This window comes from Cotesia glomerata, linkage group LG3, assembly GCF_020080835.1.
Source record: "Cotesia glomerata isolate CgM1 linkage group LG3, MPM_Cglom_v2.3, whole genome shotgun sequence".
Classification (NCBI taxonomy): Eukaryota; Metazoa; Arthropoda; class Insecta; order Hymenoptera; family Braconidae; genus Cotesia; species Cotesia glomerata.
The window spans coordinates 9,461,617-9,486,754 of record NC_058160.1 but is presented as its reverse complement, the minus strand read 5'-3'; the positions used below and the strand labels follow the sequence as shown (position 1 = coordinate 9,486,754).

The following is a 25,138-nucleotide window of genomic DNA, read 5'->3' as shown; positions in this document are numbered from 1 at the left end:
GCCATCGATTAAGTAAATACCAAAAAAGTTAAGCACCGTCTGATTAACAACGATACTCTCTTCTTAGGCATGCGCATTTTCTTTTAAACATACCTTTTAATTTAATGCCCGACAATATCACCCGCCAACTCCTGTCACGTGTTCTAAAGATATTCTTTTCTCTCTCTCAAAAAAAATTGTCGGATTTAATCTCGATTTGTGCCAAAGTTGCGCTCGGGCGGGCATGTGTATAAAATTACAATGGCACAAGCCCAATTTTATAACAAGTGGTAAAGCTTACCACCATTAAAACGTGTAACATCCCACCTCAGCCGCTGAAAGAGGACACAATCGTAAAGATACGAGTCGGGAGTAGAGTCTTGCATGCATTCATTTAAACATTTATCTCTTCCTATATATATATTTATATATTTTATGCTCGCATGTACGGAGATAAAGATACAAATAAAGATAAGGGAGGGAAATCTTCCTAAGTAAGAGCGAGAGGCTCTTAGCGAGTGGCAATCGGACAGGCAGACCGCGTGACTAAATTCTCTCGTTCTGCAGCTGGTTCTGAATTATCGATTCCATATAAATTACTCTCAGTACATATGTACTTACACACGTCCTCAAAACACACACAGAGTACTAAATTTCCCCCGGAACCCCTTCGGGAACGGATCATGCGCACTCTTATCAATCCACTTACTTCTGTCTGACTAAATATCTTCCATTATCCCTGAATCGCGGGCGCCACTGTCAGGACTGTCGCTCTACTGCGCAAGCTTTAGGTCAGCGCGCCAAGGAGCTTTTTTACGAATTTACAACAATTAGCTTGCAATTTAAATTCCGCTATTTGATAAATTTTTTTCTTAAAAAAAAAGGATTTTTTTTTAAGCGCTCAAAAAATGAATTGAAAATTTTGAGGAAAAAATTGTAAAAAAGCTTGAGGGAGATTCGCGGGTTGGGAAGCGAGAAGGGGGACTTGGCGGGTGCGGTGTCGCGTGGGAGAGAAGAGGACCAGGATGTTGGGTGGCGGATGGCCGGAGGACCAGCTGCGGGGCAGAGGGACGAAACGTTGACGGCGCTGAGGTGTAGGCGTCGGATAGCCCGGGCGGGGAGCGGCAACAAACGAAGATGGCGGAGGTTGCGACGCCCGCCTTTCACCCACGGTAAACCAAGAAACGGCCGGCTCTGTGTGTGTGACATCCTTCACGTTCCTGTCACACTTATTCAAACGTTATTATGTGTTTATTTATCGGTAATTACATTAGTAACCTTCTTAATTAATTATTTAGCTATCCTTTTAATTATTCCAATAATTATTTCAATAAAATTAAATCAAAATTCTTTTTTAAAAATATATTTATATTTTTATCAGTGACTTAAATAATTTTTTCACAATGAGCACATCCACTTTATTATTCTAAAAAAACTTTTATCGCAAAAAAAAGTGTCGGTAATTATAAAAAAAAATAAAAAGTATAAACCGAGTGGCAAGTGTCAGTGAAAAAAATTCCCCGATGATGATTAAACGTGTGTTCACTTAATAAAAAAGCCCGAAAGGTTCAGCGGGAGAGAAAGTATGTAGCCGATGATTATATAGATGATCCTTGGAGGGTTTTCGAGCGTACTATCTCTCGAGATTTCTCTCGCGAGAGAGAGACCGAGGAGCCGAGGTTGGAGCTGGCATCTCCCCGTCCTCGGTATAACAAAGTCTGCGTGTGTGTGTGTGTGTGTGTGTGTGTTCATAATCTATAAATCCGTCTCTGTTTAGCACAGCAAAAGGTTGTGTCAGCTCCCTCTCGCTGGCTGGCTTGATCTTGGCGGTGGTTGCGCCCAAGTTAGTGTGCCACCAGTGCGTTGGTGGCAGTCTCGAGCCCCGTGACTCGAGGAAGGACGTGTGCGCATCGCGCGACTCGTGCGTGCGTCCCGGGGCAATGCTACCCGTTTTAGTTTTTCTCTTTACGTTTTATTAACTTATCTTCTGAACTAACCTTTACTCAACTGATCTAAGCTGGACTGGACTCTTGATAAATTCTCAATAATAATAACAATATTTATTAATAATAATAATAAAAAATAAAAAAAATTAAAATATTTAATAGTAAATTTTAAAAAACAGTGATGAATTACAGATCTCCCATTTATCGACCGACAAAATAAATTTATCTGGTGTTTCTGTCACTATAACTGTCACTCTGTTATTAATTAATTAATAGACGATTAATTAATGAACATTGGTTTAATATAAGTGGTGGAGGATCAAATTAGTGTCTGTATTGTTGGGTTACAACTAAAACTGGAGTAAGTTGTAAGTACCAGCGGATTATTCTGGGATTTTTCGGACAGTGAAACAGGGAAAGATTGCTCCGCCCCCTGACAGCCGTGCATACGGCTGGTTGCTCCGGGGGAGGTAGGCGAGGTTTAGTTCCATTCTCGCTGTCGAAAGGACACACTGTACGGCGGCCGTGGCTGTGGTCTGTGACACACGCGTTGATAAGGGAGAACACGAGAGGGAGTAGGGCTCGTGGTGTGTATGTGAACGGAAAATAAACTCTCCTTTTAAATTATCATGGTCACTTTGGACCTAGCTCCGTTTAACCAAACATAACTTACGGTACAATAATTGCAATACATGCTGAGTAAGTCTCGGGGTAGTTTTTTTTTAAGCAAAATGTTTAAATAGTGAATTAATTTATTTATTTATTGATAAATAGGGCCAGGTTTTAATGAGTGTCAGTGAGTGTGGGTGTGTGAGTCTGCAGAGTGTGTGAGAGGATGGTAGACCCGCGTCAGCAGCGACGCCGGTGACGAGGACCGAGTTCAGAGTCCGTCAGTGGTGTCGGGTAGCTGATAAATAAATAAATAATTAATTAATTAGTGGTAATTTGTAAAGTATAAGTCTTGATATTAAATAAATATAATAAATCTGAGGGAAATAAAATCTCTTACATGTTCTCCGGAGGTTGTTTTACGAGTAAAAGGCGCGGCGAAGTGTAATTAGTGTGGTGAGTGAAGTGACGACTGTAATAGTGGCCGCGAAATGTAAATTCGGAGTATTAAAACCCCGGAGAAATATTAAATAAAAATTTGGGCGATTTTTTGAAGAAAATAGTTTGAATTTTCTCTTACGGGCCTGGGTTAAGCGAACGCGCGGGCGCAGTCCCAGTGTCGCTATCACCAGAATAAATTGTTAGGGCACCAGTGAGTGAAAAAGATCGAACAAGTGGGACTAGTGAGTTGTCAGTGAGTTGTTTGTTGGTTTGTTTAGTTTTAGTTACAGAGAAGGTCAGGAGTGTGTTAGTTTTTGGGAATAGTGATATTAAATACTTGGTACCAGTGGGGTGTGTCCATGATTGACATCCTCTGGACGGATTGGCTGTTGCGGCCGGTACGCGACAAAGTTTTTGTAAATGTCACTGGCAGAAAGATTGAATAGAATAAAATAAAATTTTATTCTGATTTTTGGGGTGTAAAAAAAAGGGCAGCCGGGTTTTGAGAAAAAAAGCTGAAGGGTGGAGGAGGACGTGTGTAGGGGCAGCGTGGCGGGTTGGCAGGTTGTCCAGCATGCAGCATGAACCGCTTGTATCACTCAATCAGCGCAGCGAGGCAGCTGAAACCAAAGACAAAACAGTGGTACTTGCCGGAGCCGGTAACTCTGAAGAGTCTGGACGAGTTTGTTGCCTGGAGTTGGACTTGGACAGAACTTTGGGCTCGGAACTTTGGCGAGGAACCGGAGCTCTGGGTTTGGGCGACTCTTGGTCGAAAAACCGGACCTCGTCGAGGTCAAAGAGCTCGACAACGAACCGGCTCGGGGTTTTTGGCTCCGGAAGGCGGAAACTCCCGCTTTGTCACTAGGCTGTTGGCATCTGACGTTCCGGGTGCTCGGTCAGCACGCGGCGGCGTCGGGCCCAGGCCTAACTGGGTGCTTCAGCGATGCGGCCCGGATCAACCTTACGGAACCCGCGCCGTCGTCCCTGTCGGCTCCAGAAGCCGCGAGTTCGCGAGCTAGAACTTGCCACCTTGTCGAAGGCTCCGGGGAAAGAACCGGGAGCAGAAGCGAGAGGAAAGAAATACAAAAGGATTATTTTTTACAAGATAATAATTGCACAAGAAGGAACGATAGAAGAAGAGCCTGTGGGAGGTCGACGCTCGCCTCCTGGAACGAGCGCCGACAACGTCGTCGTGGGGACGCCAGTGTCCCCTGTCACGTGCTCATGCGACTCGAGCATCCGCCCCGTACCACGGGACCACCACCACCCACGACCATCAAGACGAAGAGCTTACATAACCTCGCCATCAACAGCATCAACAACACCATTGACATCAAAAACAGCAACCTCCCCTCGAAACGTCCGAGTCCGGTCTCGACGTCCGTCAGAAGGATCATTCGCTCTTCGTCCTCGTCGCTTCACAGTAAGCGCCACGCTGGACACGCTGGACACGCTGGACACCCGGAATCCGAGGCTAATGCCCTTGTTGAGGACTCTGTTGATGAGGATCCCGGTGATGATGATAACGAGCCCGCCGAGAAAGGGGAGAACCCTGACAATTCTCCTAGTTATTGCAGTTCTCAGAATTCCGGTTACGAGGAGCGGGGGTGGATCAGCACTGCCTTTAATCCCGGTTCACCATCCTCATTGTCATGCAAGACCGAGGTCCACACGTGTCGTGTCTGCTCTACGAGCGGGTCTCTGTGTCACCAGGTCAAAATCACGTCCGCACTATGCCAACAGACTACTGATACTTGTAATATTTATGATAATGATAATTCTACTTGTATTAATAACATTAACATTAATTGTAACACTAATTATAGAGGTAACGTTAATCATGATACTATTACGGCTAAAACTTATCCCAACATGCTTAAAAACACTGCCTTCAATAATCATCAACAAAAAGATAAACATAAAGAACGAGAACCGGATGGGCAGAGTGAGGAGAACGCTGGCGAGGCATCCGAGGCTAAAAAGAACACTGCTTCTTGGAGCAAGGCCCAGAAAAAAGGAAAGGAAAAGGGATGGAAAAGTGAAAAGTTTTTTAACACTGCCTCGAGAAGCAGCGTCAAGGGCTGGACGCTGTTCCTGCTGGTTTTGTATTTGTTCGCGGGGTCGGTCACCGCGTCCGGGCAGCCACTGGCGAACCTGACCGACAAGGGCCAGAAGAAGGAGCAGAGACACTCAGGTAGCACCTTGATGCAGCAACATCCTTACAACGAATACACATGGGATGTTAATGCGATAAACCCTTGGCTTTCGGCCTGCGACCTGGCGGGTCCAGCGCCGGCCGATCTTCAGGGCACCTGCGGACCACCTGAAGTGCCAAAGTACTGCCCGATGCCCTGCAAAGGCCAGGGCGACGCTAAGAAAATTTTCCTTGAGGCCGTGCAGCGGCTCCACGTCCCGGAGCGCTCGAGAACTGGGAATGCCAAAACTTATGGGAAATGGAAGCCACTATTGTTGTCATCTTCATCTTCAGAGTCATCTTCGTCGTCATCATCATCGTCAGCTAGTGGTAATTCAGCGGCTCCGGATCAGTGCCTTTTTTACCTCGAGGAGTCGCACAAGGAAGATATCTGTCGGGAGGATTTCGCGAGATCGGACTCTTTGAGTTTTTTAACCCCCAGGGAGAACCGGTATTGGTTTGTGAGTGGCTTACGGTTACGTCATTGTTGTGAGCACGCGGCTGTCAATGCTTTGGCACCTGGTAAAGGGGGCCCTCTTGAGGACGTGCTTAATGGTGGACGCAAATGCGTTAATGCACTGGACAAACTTCTCAGTGTCGACGCGCTTGCTGCGAGGCTTCACTGCGAATTCGGCGAGGTCCTTGCTCGGTACGACTGCGCTCAGCAGTACTCGGTCATTCACAACTGCACACACTGCAAGGTGAGATATTTTTTTATTATTTTATGGGGAATTTTGTGAGTTTTTAAGGGAGAAAATAGGGAAATTTTTTTGTTGAAAATTTTTCAGCTAGATTTTAAATTAAATTTTTGAAATTAAATTAGTTTTTTGTTTTCAGCATAGAAAAAGTACTTACACTTGAAAAAAAAAATTTATTTTAAGAGAAAAATTCTTGAAGAAAATCTTTTTGAAAAAATTTGGTAAATATTTACAAGTAGGGGTCAACCATTGTAATTTTCATTTTTTTTACGAAATTTCTATTTCATTTTATTGATATATTTTTTTTTGAAAAATAAATAAAAAAATGAACAATTTAAAAAAAAAATTTGATTATCATTTAGAAATTTGTAAATTTTTTAGAAAATTGTGAGACTCAACTTTTTTTTTTTAAATTGTTCGTTTTTTTATGTACTTTTCAAAAAAAAAAAGATAAAATAGAAATTTTATCCGAAAACATAAAAGCCAATATTTTTTCCAACTTTTGAAGGCAAAAGAGCTATCAAAATTTTTTATTAAAAACTAAGCAAGAAAATATTTTAATAAAATAAAATTTACTTAAATTGAAAAAAATTTTTTGCTTCAGGAATTTTTCAGTTTAATTTTTAAATATTTTCAAATTGAAAAAATTACTTCCAAAATCAAGCAGGAAAATTCTTTTGTCAAGTTAAATTAATTAAAACAAAGACAAATTCCTCAATTGAAAAATTTTTATTATTGAACCAAGCTAATTTATTATTATTGTAAGCATTATATGTAAATCAAAACAGTATTTATTTCTACAACTTTATTATTAGTAATTGCGGTTTAATTTTGATAGTCTAAATTTTCCAGTCGACCCTTGTAACTTATAATTTAACTCACTTTTTAACGATTTTTTAAGACCTATTCTGAAGAACCTTTGCCCTACTTTGCGCCTAGCCATTCCTTGAGAAACATACAAACTCGTACTTGTACTTGAGGGTTTTTTTGAGTTAATACTTTAATATATACTAAAATATTCTCATGCTTTATGTCATTTGTCAGGGAAAAACTTTTTGTTTTTTTGATAATTTTTTGCCTTTATGCACCTGTAACACATTACTTTAAAAAATATATATTTTTATAAAGAAGTAAATTTTATACTTTACACAAAAAAGCTGTAAAAAATATAAAACAGTACATAAAGTATGAAAGTTTTTTACGTTAAGAAAGGAACGAAGAGTAATAACTAACCGACACAATTCACCACTACCCACCGCCGCTATAAACTTACCATTTATAATGTGCACCTTATATAATGGATATATTTATATTTATATACAATACATTTGATAGACAGACTCGTAAAACTCAGTGGACTTTCACGTAAGCAATAAACTAGATTGATAATTTTAGTTGCGAGTCGTGTTGTCAATTTTAATCCGCTTTGGCTCGACGGAACGAAAAACTGCACCATCATCTCCTCAACATAATGATTCCTTATTCTTATTTTTATTCTTGAGTCATATTTTTATGACTAATTAAATTCAAAGTTAAAAAGATGTCAGTATTGTAAATTACTGTGAATGAAAAATTGAGTTTTTTTTATTATTTTTTACAGTAAATATTATTTCAAATAATTATTTTATCAATTATCTCCATCAAAATAACTTATAATAAAAAATGCATTCAATTGTTTTTATAAATTTTACGAATTAATCTATAATTCAAATACATTAAAAATATAAAAAAGCTTTTTAAAAAATACATTAATTAAGAGAATAATCATAATTTTGTGGACAGTGTATTTATATGATAAAATGGGTTTTTATGGTTAAATTTGGTATCGTTGAAAAAGTTTTGACTTGAAGTTGTGCCTTTTCATGGTTTCATATCATTCTCACCAATAGTTTATTTATAATGATAAGTATTTAGGCTGCATTCGAAAACGCTCTACCTCTAGAGTATACCTTTTATATATTTATATATATTACATATATGTATATATGAAAAATATATCAAAATGTATGTGGGTACTCAAATGAAAGCTCTTGATGAGTGTAACATCGGGATGGGTTTATATCTTTAAAAACGACAATATTTAAGAAATGACCTTGTATCTCGTGAACTATTGACATTTTTAAAGATATGAGCTCATCCCGATGTTACACTCATCAAGACCTTTCATTTAAGTACCCACATCAATTGCACGACTCATGATGCGAAGCATTAGAGAGTGCTTTACGATCGAAAAATTTTTTTCGCCTCATTTTAGCAACTATTTTTAGTATTATAGCCTTGTTAGTTCACGGAATCAAGATATTTTGCATACTATTGTCGAGATAATTTAATGGAAATTAATTCCATACTTTCTAAAAGTTGATTTACTGCAATAGAAACGGAAAAAAACATCAAAACAGGTCAAAAAATTTTCCTGTCCGTCATGTATGAAACCCCGGAAACACTGTAACTTGTGAAAAAATCAATTATTTGAGTTAAATTTTTTTTTTTTTTAATTCTAATTGACGATTGTAGGTCACTGAATGCGAATGGTTAATTAATTCAGTGTCGTTTAATTACAATTAATAAAAAACGAAAACTACAAGACTATATCTATATATATCCATGTAAAATTAACATGGATGGTGATATATCTATATCTATAGATATTATGTACATTTTATTCCACCAGGGGCGCTTGTGCAGTACCTTCTACTACAGCTGTTTTTTCGGCAATTAATTTTGAACGACTTAAGTTTTTTTTTTTTTTTTTTTATATTTCATAATTAAATGAGCATTATGAGTCGTGCATAATTTTATATATTTATATATATTATATATATGTATACATGAAAAATATATCAAAATACATGTGGGTACTCAAATGAAAGCTTTTGATGAGTGTAACATCGGAATGAGCTTATATCTTTAAAAACGTCAATAGTTAAGAAATTACAGTATTACTTGACAAAAGTCATTCTTTAATAAAGCAAAATTTCATTTATTTATAGTTTACAAGTAACGGCAGTCACATAGTGACTTCAAGGTTGCTACTAAATATATTATACAGTTTGAAATAAATTTTTGTTATATTTCCATCGATATATTTCTCAAAAATTTTTAAAGTATTTATATTATAGTTAAAATATAAAAGTTATCAATAAAAAAAATTTTTTTATACAATTTTATGAATTGATTTATTTTTATAAAATTCTTAAAATAAATTTCTTAATCAAGCTAAAAATTTAAACTAATAATAATTAATTTACTGCAAATTTTTTAACCCAATGTCATTAAAATCGGTTACGTAATATTCTTGCTTTCCAACCTTTAACTCTTACCCTGTAGCGCAGACATCGCGGTTCAAAAATTAACGAGGGGCTGTGACGTAACACGTGTTTCATTGATCTGGCGAAATAATTTAGCTGTTTTTTTTATATTTATATTTTAACCGGCGTTCCTATAAATAATTCAAGCACCAACGCTGAAAAAAGTCTTGACTTTTTTTCTCTAAATTGTAATTATAATTTAACGGCATAATATTGTAATAATTATGCACGGCCATTTGCACTTTGGATAACGTTTAATGAGTTTGCATGGACGAGGTTAAACTTTCGATAAAGTCTAATGGTGATGTATATTTATAGTCCAGATATTCCATATATGCTCATAATATATAACACTAAAGAGAAGGGAAGAAAATGCTCAGCTCAGTCGTTAGAGGTTATATACCTTTTAATACTTAACTTTAAAAGTCTCGATTTTCGTCCTTTAAAAATTCCTCAGACGATAATGGTAAGTAGCTGGTGGTAAATGTTATAGATGGTAGTTGGTAGCAGCTAGCTGCTAGTTGTACTAAAGTAGTAAGACATCGTGCCTAAAACTCGTTGATCGTTGTACTTTGTTGGTTGCTCCGTTAATCGTTCGTCATTTGTCGTTTCCCGTTGATCGTTCGACGTTCACTTCCCCGAGGGTTTACTAGAGCTTAAGAAGAAAGTCAACTAAAGAAGTTCGAGTAAGAACTGAGGAATGATCCGAGAGTTCAACAGAAAGTTCTATTACTCTCTGTTCGATGATGTCATCACAACGAAATTGTGTGCTTTTTCTTTTTTTCTGTTGGCCATTTTTAAGAAGATTTTTTTTTTTTAAGAATTAAATTTGTAGACAACTCGATATGTAACTGTAAAAAAGCAGGTTCGAGTCCTGGCTTAGTTCTTTCAATTTTTTTTTTTTACAAAAGGATTTTTGTTCTGAATAATTAAAAACAAACTTGCAACCTTGCAGTCACTATGTGACTGCCATGATTTGTGAACTATAAATAAATAAAATTTTGCTTTATTAAATAATGACTTTTGTTAAATTGCACTGTACTTTCTTAACTATTGACGTTTTTAAAGATCTAAGCTCATCCCGATGTTACATTCATCAAGAGCTTTCATTTGAATACCCACATGCATTTTTGATATATTTATCATATATTCATATATATATATATATATATATATATATATATATATATATATATATATATATATATATATATATATATATATATATATAATATATATTTTAAAGATATAAAGCTTATCCTGATGTTATTCTCATCAAGAGATTTCATTTGAGTACTCACATGTATTTTGATATATTTTTCATATATTCATATATATAAACATATAAATATATGAAAAAATGATGTGGGTACTCAAATGAAAGCTCTTGATGAGTGTAATGTAGGGGTAAGCTTATATTTTTAAAAATGTCAATACTTATCATCATAAATTGACTATCGGTGAGAATGATATGAAACCTTGAAAAGGCACAAATTCAAATCAAGACCTTTGCAATGACACTAAATTTCACTAAAAAACCGATTTTATCATATGTCTATCCTGGAGATGAATTTTTCTAATTCTTTTAATAATAGAGTTAATTTTTTGAATTTTTCACACGAGATTAAAAAAAATATTGTATTCAAAATATTTTTCTAGTTTTGAAATTCAAAAAATTAAATAAGAAAACTAAATCAAGAAATTAATTTCAAAAAAATTCTTATTCAAATCAAGAATGTAAAATTTTATTTTTATTTCAATTTTTGCTCAATTCGAAATTAAATTTAAAAAATCAAAAAATTATTTAAATCTTATTTACTCTTTTTGGAAATAAAGAAAATTTAGTAACAGTAAGAAGGTGTGTATAACTAGTGAGCCATTTCAGGAGCAATCAGATTAAACGAACGTATCGCCCATCAGATTAGACCGTGCCGTACTTAATTGAGATCATCTTGCCGCGAATAATTTGATCCATCCGTCGTAGTCGTCTTGAACTAGGCTAGATACCATGAATCTCGAGATATTGCCTCATCTTAGACGCCATCGAACACCCTCAAGGGATGGAATGTGCTTCTGTTATATTCCGTCTCCCTTTTCCCGTCCCCCTGGTCCCTGCAGCCAAACTATACACGTTAATAGTAACTATAACTACACCACTGATCTACCGAGATCGAGTGAGAAGTTCCGCTCAGTAGCTCGGTCAATGTCCGAAGGATAATTGATGCCGATTACTGACGTACCTTCTCCAGTCGCTATTAAGCATACCGATAATTATTATATCAATTATTTCCACCATCATTCATCTACCACTGCTCCGACGGGGATTAATTGTTTTATTATTAACTTGTATCAAAATTTTACAACTGTGTTATTTAAAAACACAGAAAATAATTTTTACATTTTAAAACGTCTGAAAATATTTTTTTTTTAATAAATTAATTATTAAAAATTTCCAATTAGTGGATTCGTAAAATTTTATCCATTAGATGGAATAATAAATAATTTTTCATTTAAAAAAATAATTGAAGCTTCATTGATGAAGTTTTTGATCAAAATTTACTAGTAACCTTGCAGTCACTATGTGACTGCCGTGACTTGTGAACTATAAATAAATAAAATTTTGCTTTATCAAATAACGAATTTTATTAAATTGCAATGTACTTTTTTAACTATTGGCGATTTTAAAGATATAAACTCATTTCGATGTTACATTCATCAAGAGCTTTCATTTGAGTACCCACATGCATTTTCATATATTTTGCATATATACATATATATAATATAAATTTTAAAGGTATAAGCTGATCCCGATGTTACACTCATCAAGAGCTTTCATTTGAGTACCCACATGCATTTTTATATATTTTTCATATATACATAATATAATATATATAAATATATGAAAAATTGATGTGGGTACTCAAATGAAAGCTCTTGATGAGTGTAACATCGGGATGAGCTTATATCTTTAAAAATTTCAATAGTTCACGAGATATAAGATCATTTCTTAATCATTGATATTTTTAAAGATGTAAGCTCATCCCGATGTTACACTCATCAAGAGCTTTTATTTGAGTACCCACATGTATTTTTCATATATTTATATATATAATATATATAAATTATAATTATAATATAAATTATGCGTTTAACAAGTTTTATAATATTGATAACAGCCTTGATGTTTACGAGATAAATAATGTTGATTGTTTCTCGAAACTATGTTTACTAAATAGAGACTGAGTCATATGGACTTATGACTATTACTATTACATATAAGCACTATTTTCAAACATTATGTAACTGTTATTTTTTTTTTTCTAATGGAACCTGCTTATTGGCTTTGCTGTAGGGTTCAGTGTATTGTTTAAAAATAAAATAAATAAAAAATATCTTTAAAAATGTCAATAGTTCACAAGATACAAGATCATTTATTAATTATGTATCTAGAGATAGAGCATTTTCGAATGCAGCCTAAATACTTATCTTCATAAATTGACTATTGATAAGAATGATATGAAACCTTGAAAAGGCACAATTCCAGTTTAATACTTTTTCAACGATACCAAATTTAACCATAAAAACCCATTTTATCACATAAGTACACGGGCCACAAAATTTTGCTTATTCTTTTAATAATATAGATTATTTAAAAATTTTTACGGAAAAATTTTTCAAAATTTGCATCAAATATTTTTCAACTATAATTTCAAATTTTAAATTAACCAAAAATTTGAAAAATTTTTCTCATTTTTCTTTCAATGAAATAAATCAAAATTAAAAAAAAAAAATAACTAAAATTCAATTAATTATTTATTTATCGATAATAATAATAATAATAATAATAATAATAATAATAATAATAATAATAATAATAATAATAAAAAAAGCAAATAAAAAACTATTAAATCCAATAAGAAAAGTTAGCCGTAGCGTTGAAGAAAGAAAACACAATATAATTCCAAACTGACCCTGTGTATTAAATTGATTTTTCCATAAAAAGCAGACACCTCTGTGCTCTATTACCATTAAAGCGAGGGCGTCCTTGTCTGGCTCTTGGAGGCAGCGTGAACTGAAAAAGCGACCGGAGAGAGAGTCGTCTCTCGTTTCAGCAAAAGTTCAACTCGTAAAAAAAGAAACACAAGAAATAAGCGAGAAAAAAATTACAAGTAAAGAAGAAAAAAGTTGCGGAGGAGGCGTGGGCGAGTAAAAAGAAGGTGTCGGGATGAACATACTAGCCTGGATCTGATATATATTGTTTAAGCGGAATCCTTTCCCGCGGGTGTCGCGAAACAGTTACGCGCTAAAGCCATGTAGCCAACTCGGCCCGAGAAAGTCATCCCCCAGGGAAAACGGATCACAAGTTACACAATAGCTGCAACAACGATGCATACCAATACATAAATATATACATATAAGTGTATATATATATTCAGGCACGCGCTCGAGCCGCTCGCAGAGCTAGGAGCTCCAACACGACTTGTGGGTGGGTTGACGTAGTAATTGAGAGACGCGTTCATTCGTTGTAACCCCTAGGCTGTTTACACGGTTCGTGCAAAATTTATGCTGTATTAAAGGTATACCTGATCGTGTTACCATCTACCGTCTTCTTACACACTTGGACGTTGACGTTAATACTCGTTGTCGGAAAAATTTATAGGATATAAAATAGAGCGCGCTCAATCAAAAAAAAATTACTTGATTTGAGATAAATATTTTATTTAAAATGTTACTTGTGATTGAAGTTCTGCAAATTTTTGGATTTGTAACCAGAAAAAAAATTTAATTAAATAAAGCGAATAATTTTGAAGAACTTCATCTTTTGATTTGAGTAGAAAAATTCGGTAATTATTTACAAGTGGGGTCAACCCGATTTTTGGCCATAACTAGATGAAAAACTAATATTTTCAAATTTTTTTTTGATTCTGCTTGTTTTTAAGACGCATTTATAACTAAAAATGTCGTGAAAGAAAAAAATAAAGATTTCGATAGTTTTTTTACCTTCAAAAGTCGGAAAAAATTTTGGCTCTCATGTTTTTGGATAAAATTTTTATTTTATATATTTTTGATGTTTTTGATATATTTTTTTTTAAACTTTTTTTTGGATTTATGAATTTTTTTGAAAATTTGTTAAAATTTTGATAATCAACTTTTTTTTTTTAATTGATTATTTTTTTATGTATTTAAAAAAAAAAAAGTATCAATAAAATCAAATGGAAATTTCGTTCAGAATAATGAAAATTAAAATGGTTCAGCCCACTTGTAAATATTTACCAAAAATTCTTTAATTAAGACATTTTTCCTGGTTTAAATAAATTTTACTTAATTCAAAAATTTTTCTCTTGATTTTAGTTAAATTCAAGTGTATCATAAAAAATAAAAAAATTGGGCTTCGACGCTCACTAATATGTGAAAAATTTTCTAAATATTTATAATTTTAATTTTTCCTCTAACAAATTATAATTTTTTAAAATTTCTAAAAGATTTTTTTCATTAAAATTGTTTTTTATTGAAACTTTTTCAAAGATTTGTTTGCTATTTTGAAAAAAAAAACTACTTGGTTCAAAAAATCCAAAGTACTATTAGTTAAAAAATCTTAAATAAAGTGACAAAAATTATCAACTAAAGATAAAATGAATTTCTTAAACCAAAAAGTCAAAATCCAAGACAAAAAATTCTTCAATTATAATTTTTTTAAATTAAAATACTTTTTCTGTCAGGGTGATTAAATCTTAAGTAAAACTGAGAACAACTTTTTATGTTAATCAATGTAAGATGTGAGGGATTTAGTAGATAATCCAGTGGATTAATAATAGTTTAAACTAGAATAGAACTCTGACAAATGTATCCGCTGAATCGGCAACGTCGGCGTCTCGGTGGTTTCACTTTGCGGTTTGTGGAGTTTGGTTAACCTTCCTCGGATCAGAGATCTGAATGTCGAAAATTATCAGCATTGTGAGGGATAATATACAGATAGATGTCTATTTAGCGAGTAAAACTCTATAAATTAATCGTAAAATTCGCATTGAATATCACAATCAGGGGAATGATTGAACTTTTGCTGGTGGTGAGGGGAAGGGAAGGCCAGCCCTTGTAAAAAATGTATAAATACCCACATAAGTCTCAGTCTAAGTCTAAGGAGATATTTATATAAAATATTAAATCTCCAAGGGATCGATCGCGGCTCGGATTCGGTTTACAGCGAACGATTCGGGAAACTCTCAAAGGGACAACTGGTAGCTTGTGAAAATAATCGAACCGTGACGTGTCCCTGGACGATCCATCCTCTGGAAGGTTGTTTTGACGTTCTTGAATGGACGACTAAGTTTTACTTTTTTAGCCTCTTCCCATCCCGTTTTTACGTACACTTGAGTCTTTTCCTTTTCCCAGCAGCCTTTTTCTGGGCCGTCCTGACGTTATTGGATCCTACAAGACTGAAGAGTTTCAATATTTCACGAGCAACACACGTACATAAATCCACTGGATTGTTCTAAAGACAAATGTCTTTAGACAAAGAAATTTTGGCAAAAAAATGAAATCCTTGTTGAGTTTAAGATAAATATATAAAGAAACAACTTTATTTTTTACACGCTCTCTATTGACTAACAACTACCAAAGATTTACTTTTATTTTCTTTCTCTTTTTCAAACTATCCACTTGAATTTTTAAGACTGTAAAAAGATTAAAGTCGAAAAACTGTAAGTACAAAAAATTTTTTTTCAATTTTTTTTTTGGTAATATTTTTAACTTTAAATTTTTATACGCATTTAAAAGGCCGAAAATTTAATTATTTAATATACAGATTGATAGATACACAGTAGGAACTTTTAACTTTATTAAAAAGTTCTTTTTTTTTTTACGAATTATGATTTTTCTAGCTCTTATAGATCTCCGGGAGGTCCTCTAAAAAAAATTTACTTGCGGCGAGCACGATATCTTAGCTTTGAATCATTAAAATTCAAAAATCAAAAAAAATTCCACTATTATAAAACATTATCCAGTGATTAATCTAAGAAATTATAAAAATATCTATTTTTAACAAATTGGCGGGTTGAAAAAAAAAATTAACGATTTTCGATGAAAAATTGTTAAAAAAATTTAAAATATTTATCGGAATTATTTATCCTTCAATCAATTACTGAAAAATATAATTAAAAAGAAAATAGTTTTTAAATTAGAGAATGATCTAATCAGCTGTTGTTCGATAAATCTTGCTTTTTGAAAATCTAGTTTTGAGAAAAAGGCGTTTAAAATTGTCCAGCTCAGCCTAATTGAAGTTTTAACGCTCTGATTAGGCTTACAAGTATGCGAATAACTTTTAAAATTAAAATACTCGTCCAACTGACATTAAATTTTCTGTATACATACTTAAATATATCTAGATTACAAAAATAATTTTTTTTTAAATTGTAAGTGCGTATATTGAATTTCAAATAAAAATATCTAATTTTTCAGTAAAAAAAACTGTCATAAAAATTGAGTTCTCTCCGCAGTTACTTTATTAATAATTGATAAAAATGATAAAAAACATATTAGTAAAAGCTAGGATTTTCTTTCCTCCCTTTAATCTAAAATTCTTCAGAGCGAGATAAAGATTTATATAGCTGACAATTATGACATAGGAATTTTTCCACGTAGGAGTAACCATTAAATTAACCTGAACTCTGCTCGGTGAAATTACTGTACCAAGTTTGTGAAAGTTTGAGATTTATTAGAGGTAATTAACCGCGTTAATATTTACCAGATTATTTCTATGCAGCTCTAAAATATATTAATAATAATTATGTAATGCGCTGACGTTCCGCGAATTTTCGTGATGAAATGAGATGAATAATTACGTTCAATATATTTTTTTATTAAATGCAAACATTTGCAAATCATAAAGAACGCATATTATATCGATCATAAATTATTAAGCGAGGCTCGAGTAATAAAAAAAATAAATAAAACTGTACATTTTAATATGTATATTTTTCCGAACAATTAATATAATAATATTCGTCAAGTTTCAATAATTTTTTCGGCACAGTAAATATAATGCATGCAAAAAAAAATTAATAAAAGAGTCTGAAGCACAACAACTTAAAAATACGTTCAGTTTATAGTTAAAAAACTATTAAACTTCAGAATAACAAGTTTATAAAAATAAAATAAAATTTTTCATCAGTTTTAGTTTGAGCTTGGAAAAAATAAAAAAGCAAATCTTGAAGAAATATTTAATATATTGAAATATAAGTTAAGCTAAACTCGGTTATTACTTTGCGAGTATAGTTTTAGCTTAAAAATTATAACAGATTTTTAGCGAGTGTCATGCTAACTATTTATTAAATTTAGTGTATTAATTTCATTTAATTATTTAGTTCTTGATTATATTTCCTGTTTAATACTTTTAACAAACTCTGCTGGGCTAATGATTTTATTTACGTGAATTTAATAACTATTTGGGAATTTCATAAAATTATTTATTAGAATCCATGAATAATTAACAGAGGTAAACGAGTAAAATGTTTCTACGGAATTATTAAACGGACTAATTAAAAAGTCCTATTCATTCGCTTGGTAGTATTATGTGATATAGTGTCTGATGAAAAACTGAGTTTGCTACTTTGTTTACACTCAGGTACTTTGCAAATAATTAACAGTTATTTGTTTGTTTCGTAAATACCATTGACAATTTTTTTTTCGTTTTAAATTAAAAAGTAGTATTTTTTTTTTAACTTAAAAATATGTATAATGTATAACTAGTAACCTTGCAGTTACTATGTGACTGCCGTGACTTGTGAACTATAAATAAATAAAATTTTGCTTTATTTAATGATTACTTTTGTTAAATTGCATTTTACTTTCTAAACTATTGACATTTTTAAAGATATAAGCTCATCGCGATGTTACACTCATCAAAAGCTTTCATTTGAGTACCCACATGCATTTTGATATATTTTTCGTATATATATATACATATATATAAGATATATAAAGATATATATAAAGATAAAATATAAAGATATATAAATATATAAATATATGAAAAATTGATGTGAGTACTCAAATGAAAGGTATCGACGAGTGTAATGTTGGGGTGAGCTTATATCTTTAAAAATGCCAATATTTCACAAGATATAAGGTTATTTCTTAATTATATATCTATAGATAGAGCATTTTCGAATGCAGCCTAAATATTTAGCCACAAAATTTCGCTTAATCTCTTAATAATATAGATTACACTGATAGAAGGATTTATTAACTATTAATAATTTAATTTATTTGAAGACAATTATTTAATTTATTAAATTTTAATAAATATTTTTTAACATTCAATAAATATTTATTTGGGAGGAAAGTACATTTATTAATAATTTATAAGTATTTATTAATAGTTAACAAATATTTATTAACAATTAATGAATATTTTATTGAGTGAATTTGTTTCTCTTGCAATGTCATATAATATGAAGATTGCTTAGAAATAAAAATCATTTTTATAAATTATTTGCATTAATTATATTACATTATAATATTGTTTATTGTAAAATACCAAATTCTATCACAGCTCATAATTGTCTTTTATATTTTTAAATATTAAAAACGTTAATTTATTTAGTGAATTTAATTATTATCATATATTCCAGCTATAGTGTTATAAAAAGTGTTAAAAGAAAATTGCTATTTTTGCTTTTTATTTTAAATAAATATTTGTTAACAGTTAACAAATATTCATTAACCATTAATAAATATTTATTAACAGTTAATAAATTGTACTTAATAAATTACTTATTAACTGTTAATGAATATTTGTTAACTGTCAACAAATATTTATTAACATTTAATAAATCGTCTTTAATAAATAATTTATTAACTGTTAATAAATATTTTTTAAATCCGATGATGTTAAAAAATCATTTTATTAACAATTAATAAAGCTCATTAAATATAAACAAATCCTTCTATCAGTGTATCAGGGAAAAAATGAATTTTTTTTTATCTTTACCCTTTTGGCTTAAAAAAAATTTAATTTCTTATTTTTCCAGTAAATTTCCACAATTCTAACCTTCTACGGTAATTTTAAGCGAAAAAAAATTTTTTTATTCGCTCTTTTGGTTCTACAGAGCTAAAAAGGCGTGTAATTGAAGATAAGCCTTTTTTGGCATTAGTGAATTCTACGTCAGCTTAGAAAGTTTAATAATAAAAAAGATGTCAAGTATAAATTCAAGCATTACTAATTTTATACATCAAAGAAATTTAACTTCAAATGATGATTAAATATTTATTTTAATTCTAAAGTCAACCTCGAAAAAGAAATTAATCATTTTTTTAGCTATCCATAAAATATTATAGACGTTGTCAAAAAAATCTTCCGCTCTTCTTATTCCCCCATCATATAAATAATTTGAACTTCATACCAAATTTTTTTCCACATACCAAAAAAAAAAGGAACCCACGAAATCAATTAATCACTGGTATATATTTATATTAAGCGAGTAATTCTTGTGACTAAGTGGCAGATTGCATTTTGAGGACATAAAACAGTTTACACCCCTTGAAACGTCCTGGCCCTGCTGGAGCCGTAAAGCAGGAGTTTCGGGCTGTCGGGTGCAGACTCGAATTTCACCCTTCGGCTCTTGAGGCACACATCAATACACTCACGGGATAAATATGTATGTAGCCATGAATATATGTATACCTGCGTGGATAAGCAACTCAAACATGTACGCGAACATCGTAACTACGCATTGAAGCCGGTGACATGTGGATAAGTGTGGGTCGTGTGTGCAACTCTCACTCTACCGAAACTATATACTGTGTACTACTATGTACTATACTCTATATTATATATGTGTACTAGCATTTGCTCAGCTATGCCATTTCTCACCAGCAGTCACACATGCTAACTGACACTGCGTCCTTCCCACTGGCCTTGTTTCCTCTCTTTCATCATCCTAGATGACATTGATCTAATATGTTAGTTAATATAAACACCTTGAGTTTGCTAAATCTAAATTTTCATGTCTTAATCATTCCTTTTTATATTTTTTAATGTCTAAGATCAAATTTATCCAATTTTTGATACAGAAATTTTTGGTTTTATCAAAAATTAATTAATGCAAAAAAAAAAAAACATTTTTTTTTTCAATTTTCGACGTGGAATTTGTTTATTTTTATCATAATTAATCTGTTAAAAAAAATTTTAATTACTTTTTTTTTAATGAAAAAATTTTAATAATAAAAATAAATTAAATTAAAAAATTATCAAGTTATAATTTCAGTAAATTTAAAATAAAAAAAAATATTTATATTTTGAAATATTTTATGAAGTTAAAAATATGCTTAATTTAATTAAATATTGAAAAATTGCCTATCTGGATCAACATTTAAAACAAAATTAATGATTAATTATCAATATTATTAAGAGAATAAGAAAATTTTGTGGCCAGTGTATTTATATGATAAAATGGGTTTTTATCGTTAAATTTGGTATGGTTGAAAAAGTCTTGACCTGGAGTTGCGCCTTTTTATGGTTTCATATCATTCTCACCAATAGTCAATTTTTAATGATAAGTATTTAGGCTGCATTCGAAAATACTCTATCTCTAGATACATAATCAAGAAATGACCTTGTATCTTATGAACTATTGAAATTTTTAAAGATGTAAGCTCATCCCGGCAGCACCCACATCAATTTTTCATCTAAATTATATATATATATATATTTATTAGGGTGTGCCAAAAAAATCAGATATTTTTTTTTTCACTTTCCGCTCGAAATATCGTAGAAGATGTCGAAACAAAAGGCCTGTCCAAAGGAAAGTTCTTAATTTTAATTTTAAGAGGTCCTCCATCGATTCTGAAGTTTTTCCCATTTAAATAACACGGGAAAAATTTTTTTTTTTTCATTTTTACTGCCGCAACGCCTGAAGATTTCATTTTTTCATAAAATAAACTATTAAACCTCATTTGGGATTAAATTTTGAACAAAAAATTTCATTGGGTCATATTGCTACCATCGAAGCCTGACTTTTTATAAAGCTTTACAGTATCAATTTTCCCCAAATTTCGTGTTTTTCGTAATTTTTAGCTAAACTATCCAAGATAGAACAAAAAGTCAAATAACAATTTTGTAGTCCATTTGACGCACTAAAAGAAACATCTGGATAAATTTTTTGTATCATCAATATTTTCAAAGTTACAGACCAACAAAATCCTATTTTTCTAATTTTTAGCTGTGTTCAAGTGAACCATCGATAAAAATACAAAAAAATTTGGTTCTTATTTTTTAGTACATCAAATTTGCTACAAAACTGTATAAGAAAGATTCGTTGTCTCCGCAATAGCTCAGAGTAACAAGCCTGATAAGTCATATTTTTATAATTTTTCAACTATATTTTCTAAATTATTGACGATAAATGACAAATTTCAATTAAAAATTTAAAGTATATTTAATTCTCTAAAAAGTTAGCCTAGATTAACTTTTTACATTATAGCTTGCTTAATAAGTCAACAAATATTATTGTTATTTATTTCGTTTTTGGTCTATTGAGGTTATTTAACCAATCCTCAAGACAACCCTGATTAAGTAAACATATTGAAAATGATTTGACACATTCCATTCCCACAAGATATATTATTAAAAATAAGAAAATTGAATGATTAACAAGTATTCGATATAATCAAACATCAAATTCTTTCTAGTACTTTGCAATCCTTTTCTGTTTCAAACGATCTTCTATTTTTCGAACTGAAAAACATGCTAAATTCTATATTGAGTTAGAAAAGCGTTTTAATGTTCCAGTAATAAAATTTTTGAAGACTTTTAATCATAATCTACAGCAGAAAGTTTTAGGGATGGTCTGCAGGATCAACTGAATTTTCGGATAAATGGTTCAGGATTAAATACACAGTATAAAAAACAAATTCGAGGAGCAACTAGTTTCAACAGAATGCATAAGAATAAGAAAAGGTATTTTTGAAAAATTGAGCCCTTATTGAAGTAATTTACAACAAGTAAATAATTGTTATTTATAAAACTATATTTAAATTCACACTAATAAATCGGATAATGCCGGCATAAATTACAAGTTTTCTTTATAAAAACCAGATCTATTATATTTCCATTTGCTTGCTAGCAAAATCACAGAGATTTTTCGATAATAACAAGCTTATATCTTTGGCAATAAACTTTTTCGAGTTTGCAGCATTACTGTTTCGCACTTTCATTGCAGCTACGGTTTGCCTTTTAATTTGTAAGAATACACTGTCATAAAATAACGCTAAACCGACTAACTCTTCGGATAAGTACCATAAATGTCTTAATAATGTCGAGCTTGCTGCGTCAGCAATTTTTTTATGAACAGAACGGTATTGATATAAATTTTTAACCATATTCAAATCTTGATTAGGTGACTTTATCGCAGAAGGTGCTTGAAACCATGAAATGATATAAAATTCGACAAGGAATAAGCAGACATATCTTAGTCCATTTACCTCAGTGGAATTCATTTGAAACTGTTTTCGGAACATAAACAGTTTCAAAGCGTACAGAGCTTTTAACATCCATCTGGCATGGTGGTTGGGTCCTGGAGCTTTAAAGCTTATTCCATTTTTTGGAGAACCGCCTAAAAATATCAACACCAATTCTATAAACTCTTTATAATCGTCTCGGTCATGCTTTTCCTGAAATATAAAATTTGTAATTGAATTTTGAGGATCTGAATCAAGATTTGTGACTAATCAATAAATTAACCGCAATTATCATTTAGAATTTGAAGAAAACACTATGATCCGGTTTTAAATAAGTACTATGCGAATAACGCTACTAAGTCAGAAAATTAGGAGATTAAAATAATTTCCAATTTTTTATATTGAGTTCTGAAAGGATGTAACTTTATTAAAAGCTGCTATTTCGAGATGAAATAAAGCATTTTAACTCTTAAATTCTCTACTAATAAAAATGAGACACAGAATTTTTTCACAATATTTCCTTTCAGCCCGATCAGAACTAATATTAATCAAAATAATTTTTAAAATTTTTTGATTTTCAAATCTATTTCTGAAAGAGGTTCATTTGACCAAAAAATGTAGACGAGAATTTTGACAATGAAAAGAAAAATTTGATAAGATAATAATAGTGCTCGATAAACAATTACGATTGTTATAGAATATTTTGTAGTTGGTATATGATCGTCGGTGTTTTTGTCTTTGAGTTCATTATTGCGAAACCATAAAGTACTCTCCAAAATAACCAAAACGATGACCTTCTTAAAACTAATGTACAAATGTCAATAATTAGAAAAAATGATTATAATTTAAATACCTGTAGTCGATCAATAATGAAACTTATTATTTCATTTTTTTTTTTTTGTGAATTCTTTCATTTATAATTGAATCCTGAATACCAGTTTCAAATTTTGTTTTGTCTATGATTTTCCAATTATTTTGGAACCGTGCAAAAACTGCTACATTAGGAGAACTTACTCCTGGCCAAACAACTTTGACAACGCTTCTTAAAATCAACTCATACACATGATGTCGACATGCCAAATATAATAATGGCTTTTTTAACATTTTTTCTAATTGGCCGCATGTTCCTTTATCAACTTTTTAAATAAAAATGATTAAAAATATTAATATTACCAATCATCAGCCGGAAGTATAAACTATAATATCAAAAAATATATTCTTGAACCAGTATTAAAAGTAAGTTGCATGCAATGAACATAAATGACAAAATCTGAAAAATTTTCTGCACACAAGGTTTAGTTTCTTTAAAGTTGTAACTTGATGCCAGTAGAAAACGAGGCATTGGAAATATCATGATTCTGGTTTGAAAAATTTTAAATAGGCAAATTAAATGATATATTTAAGAACAACCGTCCCGAAGCAACAATATTACAACTTTAAAAAAGCTTTTTTTATATGCGTCATTTTACCAAATAAAATCGATTTAACTCATATTGGAGCTTTCACAAAATCAGACATGATTTTATTAATATTGGTACTTATTTGCATAAGAATAATGAAGAAATAACAATATTTAAAAAATGAATGAAATTTTAAAAATCATCACTCAATTGTAAGGGCTCCAATTTTTAAAGGATTTCTTTCATTCTCTCTCTAATAAAAAAAAATACCTTCAAAAAATTTTAAAATAATAGGTAAATTGTCTTGTCGAAATGACATCGTTTGGTGGAATAATCCACATATTTTTTTGGGAACAGGTAAATGTTGTTTACTAATTCATTTACCTGTATTTGTCGCACATGTGTCAAAGCATATAGCTTTAATCCGATCTGAAATATTCCATTCATTTATGATTTCCTTGATGACGATTGCTTGGTTTAAACCAGTCCCACGGTCAAGTTTTGGTACTCCCAATAACTGCTGAGTATTGACACCCGATAAGATTATTGGAAGTCTTTCGACTTTATCCCCAGTGGATGACAACGCATTGAGCAACTCGTAGATCAGTTTTCAAATCTTCAGCAATCTTTTTTCTTATCTCGATCCGATTTCGATGGATCGTACGGTGGTTTACAGAAACATAATTTAAATTGATTCCTAAAGCTGATGCAAATGCGCAAAAAAGATGCATGGCTTGTCTACTACTTACATTCGCTCTATCCATTGCCGAAACTACTTCTGGTGTCATAAGTTTTAATTTTTTTAGTTTTGGTTCAACAGGTAGCTCATCGAAAAAATCAGAAGTAGTAGAATGATTTGATTGAATTGATATAGTAGAAGTGGTAGAATGTTGTGAAAGAGGTAACAAAGAGATTATAAATAGAAATTATAGAAAAATAATCATTAAAAAAAAAAGAAGAAAAAAAATTGAATGTTATTAGCTCATAAAAAAGATCTTTTGAATTGCGAGAACTTCATAAACATTAAGCTCAAACTCATTTGAAAATGTTAACAACTTTCTGGTCTACTGTAAATGATGATAGAATATTAATTTTATCTTAAATAGCC

General features: G+C 31.5%; 1 protein-coding gene across 1 annotated transcript in view; it reads left to right on the top strand.

The window, feature by feature from the left end:
- Window positions 1–1,425: 1,425 nt before the first annotated feature.
- Window positions 1,426–25,138, top strand: part of LOC123260515 — a 98,789-nt gene continuing 75,076 nt past the window's right edge. Inside the window, exon 1 of the mRNA XM_044721640.1 lies at window positions 1,426–5,870. Within this exon, the coding sequence (XP_044577575.1) occupies window positions 4,200–5,870 (1,671 nt within the window). The 5' untranslated portion in view covers window positions 1,426–4,199. The remainder of the gene's footprint in view (window positions 5,871–25,138) is intronic.